Below are 14737 nucleotides of genomic sequence, written 5' to 3' on the forward strand. Positions count from 1 at the left end.
ATTGTGTTATTAGGTTTTGGTTTTAGCTGCCAGTTATTAATATCACCTACAATGATGTCCATTTATTATTTTATGTTGAAAACATGATGAACCTTGACAATATTCATGACAGTGACATCATATAAACATTAATTTGATTGTAGATTGTGGTGGATTATTCAAGGGAAGAAAAAAACTCGTTTTATTTCTTATTACATAATTTTATTAACAAGTTCGAAATACCACACAGCAAATCTTCTTGTATTCACCTTGGCAAAGCTAAAACAAAAACAAACGCACATCAACACATCACAAAACGCATAAGAAAAACAAAAAACAACACATTAGCAATACATAACATAAATCTAACCTAAAAAACATAAAAACCTAAAAAGCTATACTATACACTCAATACGTAAGCAATAAATTAGGTTAGCCGCCATTTTGTCTCTCAAAAAATATTTCTAGGTTAGTAAATCTTAGAAGAACCTAGCCATCATGAAAATTGAAACCATAACTACCATATTCAATTGCGCAGCAGTAGCAGAATTGTCTTTATCTTCTTTCTCTGCTTCAACATCAAACTGCTTCAACCAGTAGCTATCCAACAAATGATACAAGTGTTTTGAGACTCCCTTAAGACTATGGGCTTCATCCGGGTAACTCTAAACCATAAAAACAATTAAAATCAAAAATTTCAAATTTAGGTTATGTTTACATACCATTTGTTCAAATGGCACATCAGCTTGTTCAAGCGCTCTAGCCAACTGCATCGCCTGCTGATAATGCACATTATCATCAGCATTACCATGAACCAACAGGTAATTCTTCCCTCTGAATTGCTCCGCTTGTTTGGTAACATCAGTCTTCTCATAACGCGTCTTCACTTCATCATTCTTATCATCGTAAACACCCATATAACGCTCAGTATAAATCGAATCGTAATAAATAAAATCTGTAACTGGCGCAACAGAGACACCACACTTGAAGGTATCCTTATCACGGGCGATGACATGCGCAGTGGCATATCCTCCATAACTCCATCCCCAGATTCCGATTTTATTCGCATCGATAACCGGGAATTCATCACGCAACGTTCTAAAAATAAAAAAATAAATTTTAAGGTTAAATTTTGAGGTTAGATAACCTAATATATAAAATCACTTACTTTGTGATAGAAATCTGGTCATCAATCTCAAAACCTCCTAGATTCTTATAAACAGCATGCATTAACTTCCGGCCACGTTTACCACTTCCACGAGCATCAATATACGCATAGATATAATTCCTGCTGGTAACCAGATAATGCTGCAGGCCGATGGAGTAAGCATCCGAAATTTGATTGGAATTGGGCCCACCGTAGACATTTACCAATAGTGGGTATTTCTGGGACTCACTGAATCCAGGTGGGAGTAACAATCGGACTGAAGCTGTCTGACCATCAGATCCCACATTGTATGTTTGATCTTTGATGATTGGTTGGGCTTTCTGGGAGAGTAATGCACGAACATTTTTGTTATCCAACCAAACATAGCTTTTTGTAGGCTAAAAACATTAAAATATAGGTTATGTGAGGTTATGTTGTATATACTAAGTTATGATATTATATTTACATCTTTGAGGTTAATTATATCAACATAAGTGGGTCCAGGTCCGGAACATATGCGTGTCATGTAGGTTTTACCAACACTCAGTACAGCACTGGCATATTTACATGGTTCATTCATCACGAGGAACTGGTCATCACAGGTTAGACATTTGTAGGGGTCAGCACTGTCGATGTCAACGGAGTAGACATGTTGTTGGGAGTGGGTTGTTGCTTTGGTACCTTCAAAGTAGCTAAAATAAAAAAATTAAAAAATTTTGAGGTTATGGTTGAGATTTTAACAGACGCCATTTTTTTTCTTACATTTTACTCTTGTCTGTATCCCCGATGATTCTGGACACTGTCATCTGTTCAAATGTGACTTCGGTGCTGTCATCTTTTCCTGCGGTTACTCTTAAAGCATCATAGGAGTCCTTAACAACAATATCCACGAATCTTTTGCTTGCGTCATCGTTTAGGACATGTACGGGTTGGATATCCAACCATCCGGTACTGGAAGTAGTTGATGTTGCTAACTGTGTACATTTTTGTGTATCCACATTGCATTCGACGATGTATGCATCCGTTTGGGCACGGTTTGTATAAGTGACGATTACTTTCTGGTTGTCTCTCCATGCAACGTTGTATAAAACGTGGTTCTTGGAGTTGAAGTCAGCTGCTTCGCTTAGTGACAACTTCTTTGGTGGTTTGTTGCTTGGGTCATAGACGTACAGGGTAAACTCGGGGTTGGTTTGACCTACTTTGGGATAGCGGATGGTTTTCCATTCGGGGTACTGGTTGGCGTAGTCTCCGGGTTTACCATAGATGGGGTATTGGAATTTGGGGACATCGCGGTCGTTGAATTCGGCGTAGATGAACTTTGGGCTGGTTGAGGATGGCCATAGGGCGGAATCACCAGCAATTACTTCTTCTGTTGGTGGAAATAGGGTTAAATTGAGGTTATTGGAGTTTGAGGTTAGGTTATATTATGTGTTATGTTAGTTACCTTCGTAAATCCAGTCGGGTACGCCATTGTAAACCACGTCTTTTTCACCCAGAGTAGTGACTTGGTCCAATGTTGGTTTATCAGCTGGATTGGCAGGGAATTTATGGTAGAAAATGTTGTTATCCTTCACGGCGATAAGGACATCATCTTCATATGGAGAGAAGCGACACGTTTGCAACAATTTATCTTTGAGTCCTTCGTGTAACTCCATGACACTATTAAAATAGATAAATATAATAAATTTTATTCGAGTATGTATGAATAAGTATGTTTGTAACGCTATTACGCATAAACCACTCAAGCAATTTTGATAAATTTTGGTACAGAGATATTTTCGACCATGGAGAATAACATAGACTACTTTTTGTTGCTAAAATATAACTTACAAGGTGTGTAAAATAGTTTGTAAGTATGTGCAACGCTGTCGCATGCAAATAAAATGACTATGAAAATGCCAATGAAAATTTTTAAATACAAATAATCCCTGTCACATAATGAAAAAAATATCAACGAATAAAATCTAGTTGAATATAGGTTAACTTACGATTTGTCCGCCATTTTGATGACAGCATATTTGGCAAGTGTAGAATGGCGGTACACCTAAACAAACAACAAATTAAATTTATAAATCCCTACTAATATTATAAATGGGAAAGTCCTGATGTTTGTTACACTTTCACGGAAAAACTACTTAACCGATCATCATGAAAATTTGTACGCATATTCTTAGTGGTCCTCGAAAGGTTATAGGCTACTTTTTATTTAATAAAAAAAATATTTTTTAAATAAAATAAAGAAATAGTTTAGCCAATAATACCTCTGCATCTGGCTATTTGACTACTTTAACGCCATCTAGCATTGAAGCTCAAACCTAAGTACTATAGTACCATCACACTGTATTATCACACTGTATTACCGACAGCTACGTCAACATCAAATCCAATTGACTACACTATGGAGACTGTACACTATACTTCCATAGACTATACTTTCAGCCATTTTAAACTTCCCGCAATTCTACTTCATTGTTACTTCTTCTGTGACTACAGACGCGTACGGAAGCAACTTCATTATTTTAGATATTCGCGAGCGAAACCGCGGGTTAAAGCTAGTTATTATATAAAAAATGATTTCGATCAATATTTTCCAAGTTTAAACAAAATGAATCATAATGTACAATCCACAATGTCTAATAATAATCATTTTATAGTGCAATTAACGCAAAACATATCATAAGTAAAAATCTATCGATTAAAGCATTTGTTTATCTGATCAATCTACCCGTACATTTATTTACGCAATAAAACACTTGAATGTTGACGTCGCGTGTAATTTTTGGGGTTTTTCGATGATATTAGCAGGTACTTACCGCTGTCGCCTCGTATTTCACCAGCGCATAGGTTTTACCCTTGGAGAAGGTGATTGAAGGACGAGCATAATTAGCCTAGAATCAAACAAATTATATTTATTTAGAGATTAATACATTTTTTCATCTTAAAAGTGGTAATTTAACCATAAAACCGTGATTAAAATACTTTAGTCACGGGGAGGAGCTTGCGCATGCGTATTTGCTAGCAGTGCAGTTTAAATGCAAAAATTAAACATGGAAATAAAGTGAAAGTAAAAAAATAGTTTTAAGCATCACTTTGCTAAACGTGGCTAAAGTACCACTTAGCGCACTTGAGACTTAATATACTATAAAACACTTTTTAACTTACCAAATCGGTCGATGACAAAAGACTTGTTGATTTTTCAGTTGTCATATCAAATAATTGAAAACCACCTTTGTCATCCGGATAAAAAATGTCTTTATCTAAAACATTGAGTAAAAAACAATGTAGGTAACAACAGATTATAATCAATCAATAAAAAACGTTATCACTTTTGGTAGCTATTAGATAATTAATTATCAGTGATAATATGAAACACTTTGTGAAACACGATGTAACTGAAATTTTGCTCACCTGAATACCAAATACCATTCCATTTCGTATCCGCAAAATTGCCCAAAATGAACTCTTCCAAAGTGAATGCTGCTTCCAGTGCGATGACGCACGAGAAACAAGCGGCGAATAAAACGCCCACAAACTGCAAATAAAATCAAATACTTAAAAATTAAAATCTATTACTTTATGAAAATTATTTTCTTACAATTGCACTCCGCATGATGTTTTTTTTTTTTAGTTTATCTTGGCGTAAACCAAGCACTCATGCGCACACAAATTTTTAAACTGATGTATAAGTAGTAGCAGGATTAGTTTAGTTTGGAGGTTTAAGTATACTTTGTGCACACTTTGAATTGAAGAGGATTTCGCTAGATAGCGACGCGCAACTGATTTTGCCTTCGCCGCCCGCGCAGTTTATAAGCACGCGCGCTGCCGGCGATAACGCGTTTCGTTAAGCTGCTAATCGCGAAATTCGCACAGCGCGAGCGCGCGCATGTTTTGCCCGCTAAGTGAAGTTTCTTGTTTGTGCAAATCTGCCGGAGCCGAGGGCGGAAGAGCACAATAAAGATATCGCTGGGAATAATTACCAATTCCAAGTGATACTAAACGATATAAAAACAGTTTTTATGGTTTCTCACAAAATACTTAAGCCACTTAAGCATATTAATTAGTTAATTTTTTTTATTTTACTTTTGACCTTTATTTTGACCAAAATAATAAAATTTTGTTATTTTCTGCATTTTTAACTAAATATTTTAATTTTTTTAATGCAAAACATGAATAAGTATAGATAATGTTTGCTTTTCTTCTTTATCATCTCAAATTCTTCTATTTTTTGATAAAATTAATACAAATAAATTACTTCTCACCGCCAAACGAAGTTTAAAAATGAACTTTTGTTAGATATGAACGTTTTACAGCCGTTATTAACTCTTTTTGTGAGGCGCGTTGAATTTTTCATACATTGCACAAGTTTTAATTATTAGTTTGTTTGAGAATACTACACATTGATTGTTTTATGGTTTGCGTAAACATTCGATGACACAGTGTATTTTCGTTGCGATCTGTGCGTCACAATCTAAGAATGAAAATAATTCGTAATCGCAATTGAGTACATTCCCCAAACACCTCGGGTACTTACCTCAATATTATCAGTATCAGTATCAATATCATTATATTCATTAACAAATAGATGGAAAGTGTTTACAACAAAGTAAAACATGAAATACTAGCTTTAGTCTGTAGTCACAGAAGAAGTAACAATGAAGTAGAATGGCGGGAAGTTTAAAATTGCAGAAAGTATAGTCTATGGAAGTATAGTGTACAGTCTCCATAGTGTAGTCAATTGGATTTGATGTTGACGTAGCTGTCGGTAATACAGTGTGATAATACAGTGTGATGGTACTATAGTACTTAGGTTTGAGCTTCATTGCTGGAATGCTAGATGGCGTTAAAGTAGTCAAATAGCCAGATGCAGAGGTATTATTGGCTAAACTATTTCTTTATTTTATTTTAAAAATATTTTTTTTATTAAATAAAAAGTAGCCTATAACCTTTCGGGGACCACTAAGAATATGTGTACAAATTTTCATGATGATCGGTTAAGTAGTTTTTGCGTGAAAGCATGATAAACATCAGGACATTCGCATTTATAATATTAGTAGGGATATATTTATTTGTTACTATAGGCAACACACAGTGCACAATGCGCTGTCATAGCTAAATCACAATGTCTACTACACTCTCTTCACTCTCTAACCTCATTTTTGTATAAATCTGCTTGCATACAATCAAAAAAACATGAAAAACTTGATGTTTTTTTAAATATTCATGTTTTATTAAATTCCCCATCCATATTTCCACCTCCTACATTATGTATCTTCATATGCACCTTAAGCGACTGGGACTGCGCAAAAGACTTATCACAAACCCCACATGAATAAGGTTTTTCACCGGTATGCAACCTTCTATGCGCTTTCAAAGAACTAGCACCATTAAATCCACGCTGACACACATCACACACATGCGTTTTTTCACCTGTATGCGTTCGCATGTGTTTCGTGAGTTCATTCGACTGACAAAACGCTTTCTGACACACACAGCACACGTACGGACGTTCACCAGTGTGTGTTCTTATATGTGCGATTAAATTCGACCGTGTGGCGAATGCTTTCGTACAAAGATGGCATCCATGTGGTCTTTCACCTAAAACAATCAAAAATATTAAAATTTTATTAATTTTTATAAAATTTCATACCAAGCCAATACAAATATACAGTACCTGTGTGTGTTCTCATGTGTTTTTCTATATCAGCTTGTTGTCGACTACTGTGTCCACAAGTATTGCATTTAAAGGGTTTTTCATCGTTGTGCATCCGCATATGCACTTTATAATTCCCACAATGCGTGAATCCTTTCATACAAACATTACATTTATAAGGTGGATCTTTTGTGTGAATACACATATGTCGATTTAGTTTTGATAAACTACTTAAAACCTTCCCACACACTTTACATTGCATATCAGATTGTTTCTTAGTACAATTATTACTTGTTTCATTAACTACGTTGACATTTACATTCATATTGTTAATTTGTACTTCTGGTTGAATCTGACTTGGTGTTTGCATGGATTCTAGCTGTACAACAGGCATTTGATACACATTATTCACACTGTTGTATTGTACAATATTTTCATTGGTTTCTGTGTTGAAATTCACATGTGGTTCGTGTGATTGCTCACCAATCGAGATAAAATTCGGTGTAATGATTGGCACACATTCAATGTACATGCTATTGTTGATTGCAACTTGTGGTGGTTCTTGTATTGTGTCTAATTGTGTTTCATTAGGCGGATTTTTGCTTTTTATTATGATTTCACGCAGTTTTGAGTCGGATTTCTCACAGAGTTTCTTGAATTGGAAGGATATATGCAACCTGGCTGTGCATTTGTTGCAGATTTGGTTTGGTAAACCATCATCTGGCCATACCTATGAATAATATTCAATAAATTAGTTTTTTGTGGTGAATTATAATAAATTATGGAAATATTTACTTGGACTGAAGCACAAGACATGATTTTCTTTGAAATATTCACTTTGAACACTGACATCATGTTGCCTTTGTTGAGACAAACACGACACACCTTTTTAATGTCGATTTCCATTGATTACAACTTGTTTTTCATTCAATTTTTAAGGTTTTTGTGGATTTGTTTACATCTTTAGCTGGTAGCAAGGTTAAAATTCAGTAGTAAGTAGCTTCTGGACTTTAGGAGACAGATAATTGTGTAAAATTTTAGTTAAATCTTATTCTTTTTGTAGTGTAAAGCAACATCCGATATGGTCTAGTGGCTAGGATAGCTGGCTTTCACCCAGCAGGCTCGGGTTCGATTCCCGGTATCGGAAATTCCTTTTGTTTATTTAACTCCTTATTTTATTTTTTTATTTGCAAAGTTTAATAAAATTACACTTAATACTTTTTTCTTTGTGATTTTAACACAAAATGGCTTCCTAAACATTAAAACTAATAAAAACATGAATATTCTCATATTAAACCAATAGAAAATAATAAAACTATCAAAATTACTTGCTGTTTTTATTATAAAACTACCTACCATTGTATTTCAATAAATTATAATTTATTCTAAAGTATTTTCGTGTAACTAATAACTTATAACAAACTTTTCTTTTATTAATATGTCATAACAAATTCCATTATGACACATCTATTTTCCGTGTATATTGTGTTGCCTACCTCACCCACCTGAACCCTGCACAAATGTTCTAACCAATAAGCGCAATCCACATCGTTGTCGTCATGCGTGTCCAACGAACGCTGGCGAATGATGAACCGTTGAGCTGTCCGTTTTATCGCCGAACCGAAAAAGTGCTGTCAGGCCCACAAGCCGCCAAACTTCCAGCGATCTCCTGCAATACAATTGTGATGTGTCTGTAAACCTAGTGATCATCAACGGAACGCACATACAAGATGACTAAAGTGCACGTTTTCTACACGCTCATTCCGCTCCTGCTGCTTTTCACCTGCATAAGTCTTGTGCTCGCAGGCCGGGACTTCTATAACATTCTCGGGGTGTCGAAATCCGCGACTTTGCACGAAATTAAGAAAGCATATCGTCGACAAGCGAAAGAACTGCATCCGGATAAGAATAAAGATGATCCGGACGCGTCGAGAAAGTTTCAGGATCTCGGAGCTGCCTATGAGGTAAAAATTAAATAAAAACTCAATAAAAGAAACACTAAAATTTTTAATTTTACAGGTATTATCAGATGAAGACAAGCGAAAAAAGTATGATAGATGTGGTGAGGATTGTCTACAAAAGGACGGCATGATGGACAATAACTTCGATCCATTCGCGAGCTTTTTCGGTGATTTTGGTTTCCATTTCGGCAATGAAAACCAACAGCATGAGACACCAAAAGGTGCTAATGTTGTAATGGATGTAATGACAACATTGGAGGACTTGTATTCCGGCACATTCGTTGAAATCACACGGTTTAAACCTGTGATGAAAGCGGCGAAAGGCACGAGAAAGTGCAATTGCCGACAGGAGATGGTCACGCGGAATTTGGGCCCTGGAAGGTTCCAGATGATCCAGCAGACTGTCTGTGATGAGTGCCCCAATGTAAAACTAGTCAATGAGGAGAGAATATTGGAAATGGAGATTGAACCTGGCATGGTTGATGGGCAGGAAACAAAATTCACTGCGGAAGGTGAACCACACTTGGATGGAGATCCTGGGGATCTTATACTTAGGATTAAGACACAGCCACATCCTGTTTTCGAGAGGAAAGGAGACGATTTATATACCAATATTACTATTAGTTTACAGGTAAGTGAATTTTAAGGTTATAAAAACATTTTTGACGTTTATTCTTAAAATATTGCAAATATTTAAAAACTTTTAAGCGGATATGATGCAGAATTAAATTCTCTTTCAATCAATATGCATATCAATACTCTGCTTTTAATATTTCCGGAGATATTTCACTTTTTAAGCTCAAAAAAACTGTTTTTAAGTGGCGCCCTCTACAACTATAATATCCCTTATTAATTCTCAGGATGCCCTCACTGGTTTCACCTTGGAAATAAAACACCTTGATGGTCATCCCGTGTCAATCAGTAGAGATAAAGTGACGTGGCCAGGTGCACGTATAAGAAAGAAGGGCGAAGGTATGCCAAATTATGACAACAACAACCTCCACGGCATCCTGTACATTACATTCGACGTGGAGTTCCCCAAGGAGGAGTTCAGCGACGAGAACAAGAAGGCTATCAAAGACATCCTTAACCAAAGCTCCAACAATAAGGTGTACAACGGTCTGCGTGGATACTAGCTAATTTATTATTATTGCGTTATTGTGTTTAATTTATGAAAGGTTTCCACCACTGATTGTGTTTCATTTCGTATTGATTGTACATAGATGCACTGATTTCCATGAAATGCAGTGTGGAACATGATGCTGATGAACTGACAAGACTTTACATGCACAATACGAAATTATAAACGAATGAAGTGACGTTGTTTGCTTTGCGTACCTAAATATTGACGATGATGATAGGTAATTTTATGTTTAAAAAGTGATGAAGGGTTTTTTTAGCCAATGTTTGTTGGTTTGCATTTAAAAAATCAGGTTTTTGTACTGAAAATAACAAAAACTTGATTGAATTCTTCATATTATTTATTTATTTGGGTAAATCAATAATAAGTTAATTTGTAGTCTGCTCCATCTTTCAATATTTTAGATTCTTTGACTTTAGTTAGTTATAAATCGTCGTAATGTTCACCAATGAACATAAAATCATATATTTCTTCAATTTTATTCTTTATTTTTCAACATACGCCGCAAATTTAACGAAAATCATACAAAACGAACAATGCGTGATTATATTAAGCGATGAAAACACCTTGGCAACCAACATTTCAAAAACACTCTGGAATTCAACGTTAAACTCAGTAATACATATGAATTCAACGATATTTTATCAAGATTATGATTTATTTTGCCAACCAACTACTTATATCATGATATTTCAACAACAAAACGATGTTGATCGACTTACAAGAAATATTTTCATGTTAAAAACACATACAAAGTTATTTTTCATGGGAAAAACATCGTTAAATACTACTAAACTAGAGGAAATGTGTTTTATCAGGTTTATTAACATGTTTTATGTTAATTTTACAACTGATAATGTTAATATGGACATAAAAGATAACAATAATTATATTGAACATAACCTCAATAGGAAACTACTAAAAGTTTTATGGTTTTCATATGGACCATACGTTTATGAATCAAACGGACGTATAAATGGAATAGAACCCAAAATATTAACACATCTAGCTCAGGAAATGACTCTAAATTACGTTTATTTTGATAATAAGACTTGGACAGGTCAAATATTGCATCTGGTTGATAACACAGCGGATATATCAATATCTGGCCATTGGTTGTCACAAATTCTTGCTCTTGGTGGTGAAGCAACAGTGCAATACGCTTCACTATCAAGTACTTTTCTTATTCCTAGACCTGGATTACTTCCAGCTACAACCTATGTTTTTCAAACGTTGAATTCTAAAGTATGGATATTGCTGATATTTACAATCATAATTTATTCTGCAATATTACATTTGGTAGACTGGGTTTTGACTAATTTTATGCACAAAAACACAAACAGAATTTATGGTAGAAAAGATTATAACTATATTATCATCATAATCAGTTATTTAACAATGACACCAACACCACAACCATCAAAATATTCAATCATCAGACTACTAATACTCTTCTGGACTATCATAGCCATTATTTTAACAACATCTTTCTCTGCTGGTCTGTCATCAATTGCCATGATCCCCAGAAGGTACAAACCTATAGAAACAATGACAGATCTAGCAGAAGCAGATATTCCATGTTATACATTGGAATATTACATAAGAGACTTACTAAAAGAATCAGAATTGAAGTCTGCACAAAAGTTGCAAGTAATATGTTTGCCAGAGAGCATAGTCCATCACCAGGTGCCTGTATCTGTCAAGAAGTAGTTGTATTACATGATAATATCTTGATACCTTCATATCTTGATGAGTTAAATGAAGAAACACTTATGTTATTCAAGGAAAACCTACATGAGACTTACAATGTCATAGCATTGGCTAAAAACTCACCGTACAAGAAAATATTCAATAGAAAACTGAATCAATTGATGGAACATGGGTTTATTACAAAGTGGATCAGTGAAGAGAAGTCTCAGACAAGTATTGCTGACGTTTTTAAAGGATTTCAATTGAAAATCATCAGAAAACAAAGTTTACAGTTGTATAAGTTACAGGGAGCTTTTATTTTGTTGTTTATTGGTGATATTATTGCATTTGTTGCATTTTTACATGAAAATTATGTTTTACAATAACAAAATATGGGTTTAGTTCAAAGTAAACCAGTGAAAAGCAGTTTCAGAGAAGTTTTGTTGATTTATTCAATGAATTTCAACTGAAAATCATCAAGAAACACAGTTTACAGTTTTATTTTGTTGTTGATTGGTGATATCATTGCTTTTGCTGCATTTTTACATGAAAATTATGTCTTACAATGATAAAACATGGGTTAATTACAAAATGGATCAATTAAGGAAAGTCTCAGACAAGTATTTCAACTGAAAATCATCAGAAAACAAAATTTATAGTAAAATAAATTACAAGATGTTTTTATTTTGTTGTTTATTGGTGATATTATGGCATTTTCTGCGTTTTTACATGAAAATTATGTCTTACAATAACAAAATATGGGTTTAGTTCAAAGTGAACCAGTGAAAAACAGTTTGAGAGAAGTTTTGTTGATTTATTCAATGAATTTCAACTGAAAAGCATCATTAAACACAGTTTACAGTTTTATTTTGTTGTTGATTGGTGATATTATTGCATTTTCTGCGTTTTTACATGAAAATTATGTCTTACAATGATAAAACATGGGTTTATTACAAAATGGATCAATTAAGGGAAGCCTCAGACAAGTATTTCAACTAAAAATAATCAAAAAACAAAATTTATAGGTAAATAAGTTACAAGGTGCTTTTATTTTATTGTTTATTGGTGATATTATTGCTTTTGCTGCGTTTTTACATGAAAATTATTTCTTACAATAACAAAACAGTTTAGCATACACATCATGAACACATTTACTTTGATTTCCATACAAATTTAATCGACTTATTGTTCCTAATAAGTTGTATTCATTAGAATCGTTGTATTTTCTTACTGTGGCTTCAAAAATACCTCCACCTGGTATAGTTCTAAAGGTAACAGTATAATCTTCATAATTTACATTGGAATTGGACACAAAATGGCGTCCATCTAAGATTACATTCAATAACAAGTTGTAACACTCGTCATATTGCTTTAGTAATGCATTAATATGTTCATTAAGAGTAAAATTTACAACTTTTATGATTTCTGGATGATCTGGGGACAAAGCATTGCTTTCTTTGCATGTACACCAATGAGGATCAATTCCTGCATCATCACAAGTGCGTTTATTTGATATTTCTTCAAATAAACTGATTCCTAAGCTGTTTTTATTAGTTTTTTGATAGTTTTTAACGTCAGATAAATGTAATAATGTCTGATGCACATCATATAAAGTTATTAGTCTTTCCCTGTTAATTTTTAGGTTATTATAAGCTTCTGAATGTTTTTTACGGTACCATTCAGGTAAAACAACAAAAAGAAAAGGTAAACGATCTTCTAAAACCCCTTGATAAGTATTTCTGAACTCTCCAAAACGCATTCCATGATCACTCATTAAAATCAACGCAGTGTCATTCAATTCCAGTCCACTTAACCAATTTCGATAACTATCATCACCCAACTTTGCCATATTCAAATAATCATGCGTTAAACTTGTAGTCCAGAAGTATCCAAAGTGTTTCCGTTTATTTTCGTTCATAGTTATTGCATAATTACTCACATAATCCAATAATACTTCATATCTTGCTCTAGATCCAATACATTGATTTATACCAGAGAATTTTGTGTTGCCTACATTATTTTCAGCAATAAAATCAAAATGGTTGTAATAATAATCAGTGGGTTGCTCATGAAATCCACGTCTTTCATAGGTAAACAATCCAATATTAGCTGTATCTTCACCAAACGCAGTTATATATCCATTGGATTTGAATTTATCCCAAATAAATTCACAATCATCATAAAAAGAATCATCAGTTGGTCTGCATGCGTTATTTAATTCTGTTTCATTATGTCCGGATAGCATAACAATTAGGTTAGGAAATGAATTGTCTCCTATTTTGTTATAACCTAACATTTCAACCGCTTGGAGTTCTTGCAAGTATTCAACGGTTTTCGGCATTTGGCGATGTAAATTCATTCGGGAAACGGCGTCTATTCCAAGAATCAATACATTTAGTTGATCTTCATTAGTAGTATAATCATTATCTTGATTTTCTATTGGTTTTAATGAGATTGAAGCAAAATAATCTTCATAAATCATTTGGGTTGTATCATCACGACTTCTGCATTCAATTTTAACAAAATCCTTGTTTTTATCAATCAAGAAATCATTAGTAAACTGTACACATTCTTCAAAGTCGATTTGTGTGTCTTTTTCGTCATTATTCGGACATCTTCTTTTGAAATATTGATAACAACAGTCAAGGTTATCGCTAGTTACGTTGTACGTTGATAACGCATCGTGTAGGAGATGAATCGAGATAAAATCAGACTGAAATAATGGTCCCACGCCTTCATTGCATACAATCGGTGGCATATCATAAATTAATTTACGAATTTTTGCGTTGGTTATGCTTAAATTTGGTATGGAACATCCTGGAGTGTTGAAAATGTGCGCATTTTTTGATTTTGAGGTTATGATTGGTAGTTTTTGATTGATAGTGTAATAACTTAGTAGAATAATGCTAACTAGAGTTATTAGAAGTAAATACCTGTATAATTTTGCTAAATGTTTCAAATTTCGTGGTTTACTAAAAGAAAATAATTTATTTATTAATTTGTTTATAAATATTGTTAAATTTTTGCACCTGAACATATTTTCGTCTATTTTAAATACTATTACGTGACTTTAGGCGATTAAGAACTATCGAAAGTACTGATAGCGTAGTATCAATTTATTATCAAAAATAAATAAACAAATATTAATATTTAGTAAAAAAACTATTTTT

General features: G+C 33.8%; 4 protein-coding genes and 1 non-coding gene across 5 annotated transcripts; 2 read left to right on the plus strand and 3 right to left on the minus strand.

Annotated features, from left to right (window-relative positions):
• Window positions 1-179: 179 nt before the first annotated feature.
• On the minus strand, window positions 180-4911 carry LOC135796429 (venom dipeptidyl peptidase 4-like). Its single transcript, XM_065308453.1, has 12 exons — window positions 4722-4911; window positions 4535-4658; window positions 4289-4383; window positions 3940-4014; window positions 3115-3170; window positions 2571-2785; window positions 1889-2495; window positions 1593-1818; window positions 1148-1524; window positions 702-1077; window positions 501-644; window positions 180-258 (listed from the first exon to the last, which is right to left on the minus strand). Exons 1-12 carry the CDS (start codon window positions 4734-4736, stop codon window positions 205-207), a joined length of 2364 nt encoding a protein of 787 aa, XP_065164525.1. The 5' UTR covers window positions 4737-4911; the 3' UTR covers window positions 180-204.
• Window positions 4912-6158: 1247 nt separating this feature from the next.
• Window positions 6159-7795, minus strand: LOC135796438 (zinc finger protein 782-like). The gene is made up of 3 exons (XM_065308465.1): window positions 7572-7795; window positions 6798-7506; window positions 6159-6721 (listed from the first exon to the last, which is right to left on the minus strand). Exons 1-3 carry the CDS (start codon window positions 7680-7682, stop codon window positions 6345-6347), a joined length of 1197 nt encoding a protein of 398 aa, XP_065164537.1. The 5' UTR covers window positions 7683-7795; the 3' UTR covers window positions 6159-6344.
• A 56-nt stretch (window positions 7796-7851) lies between these two features.
• TRNAE-UUC (transfer RNA glutamic acid (anticodon UUC)) lies at window positions 7852-7923 on the plus strand. Its single transcript has one exon. It is a non-coding gene; the product is annotated as a tRNA-Glu (tRNA).
• A 395-nt stretch (window positions 7924-8318) lies between these two features.
• shv (DnaJ homolog shv) lies at window positions 8319-10052 on the plus strand. The gene is made up of 3 exons (XM_065308467.1): window positions 8319-8740; window positions 8796-9368; window positions 9598-10052. Exons 1-3 carry the CDS (start codon window positions 8507-8509, stop codon window positions 9871-9873), a joined length of 1083 nt encoding a protein of 360 aa, XP_065164539.1. The 5' UTR covers window positions 8319-8506; the 3' UTR covers window positions 9874-10052.
• Window positions 10053-12612: 2560 nt separating this feature from the next.
• On the minus strand, window positions 12613-14637 carry LOC135796431 (uncharacterized). The gene is made up of 2 exons (XM_065308454.1): window positions 14597-14637; window positions 12613-14539 (listed from the first exon to the last, which is right to left on the minus strand). Exons 1-2 carry the CDS (start codon window positions 14602-14604, stop codon window positions 12670-12672), a joined length of 1878 nt encoding a protein of 625 aa, XP_065164526.1. The 5' UTR covers window positions 14605-14637; the 3' UTR covers window positions 12613-12669.
• Between the last annotated feature and the right edge of the window lie 100 nt (window positions 14638-14737).

This window comes from Atheta coriaria, unplaced genomic scaffold (assembly GCF_025399875.1).
Source record: "Atheta coriaria isolate IRGN ID8LTWV9N9 unplaced genomic scaffold, Caltech_Dcor_3.1 hic_scaffold_7_pilon, whole genome shotgun sequence".
Lineage (NCBI taxonomy): Eukaryota > Metazoa > Arthropoda > Insecta > Coleoptera > Staphylinidae > Dalotia > Dalotia coriaria.

Bases quoted from the DNA above. Each gene is read 5' to 3' on its own strand.
- LOC135796429 (XM_065308453.1), bottom strand. The intron at 4,384-4,534 runs GTGAGCAAAATT...TCAATGTTTTAG, and splicing joins GAATGGTATTTGGTATTCAG to ATAAAGACATTTTTTATCCG. The intron at 645-701 runs GTATGTAAACAT...TTTATGGTTTAG, and splicing joins ATGTGCCATTTGAACAAATG to AGTTACCCGGATGAAGCCCA.
- shv (XM_065308467.1), top strand. From the start codon at position 8,507: ATGACTAAAGTGCACGTTTTCTACACGCTCATTCCGCTCCTGCTGCTT. The intron at 8,741-8,795 runs GTAAAAATTAAA...TTAATTTTACAG, and splicing joins ATCTCGGAGCTGCCTATGAG to GTATTATCAGATGAAGACAA. The intron at 9,369-9,597 runs GTAAGTGAATTT...ATTAATTCTCAG, and splicing joins ATATTACTATTAGTTTACAG to GATGCCCTCACTGGTTTCAC.
- LOC135796438 (XM_065308465.1), bottom strand. From the start codon at position 7,682: ATGGAAATCGACATTAAAAAGGTGTGTCGTGTTTGTCTCAACAAAGGC. The intron at 7,507-7,571 runs GTAAATATTTCC...TATTATTCATAG, and splicing joins TGTCTTGTGCTTCAGTCCAA to GTATGGCCAGATGATGGTTT. The intron at 6,722-6,797 runs GTACTGTATATT...TGATTGTTTTAG, and splicing joins ACACATGAGAACACACACAG to GTGAAAGACCACATGGATGC.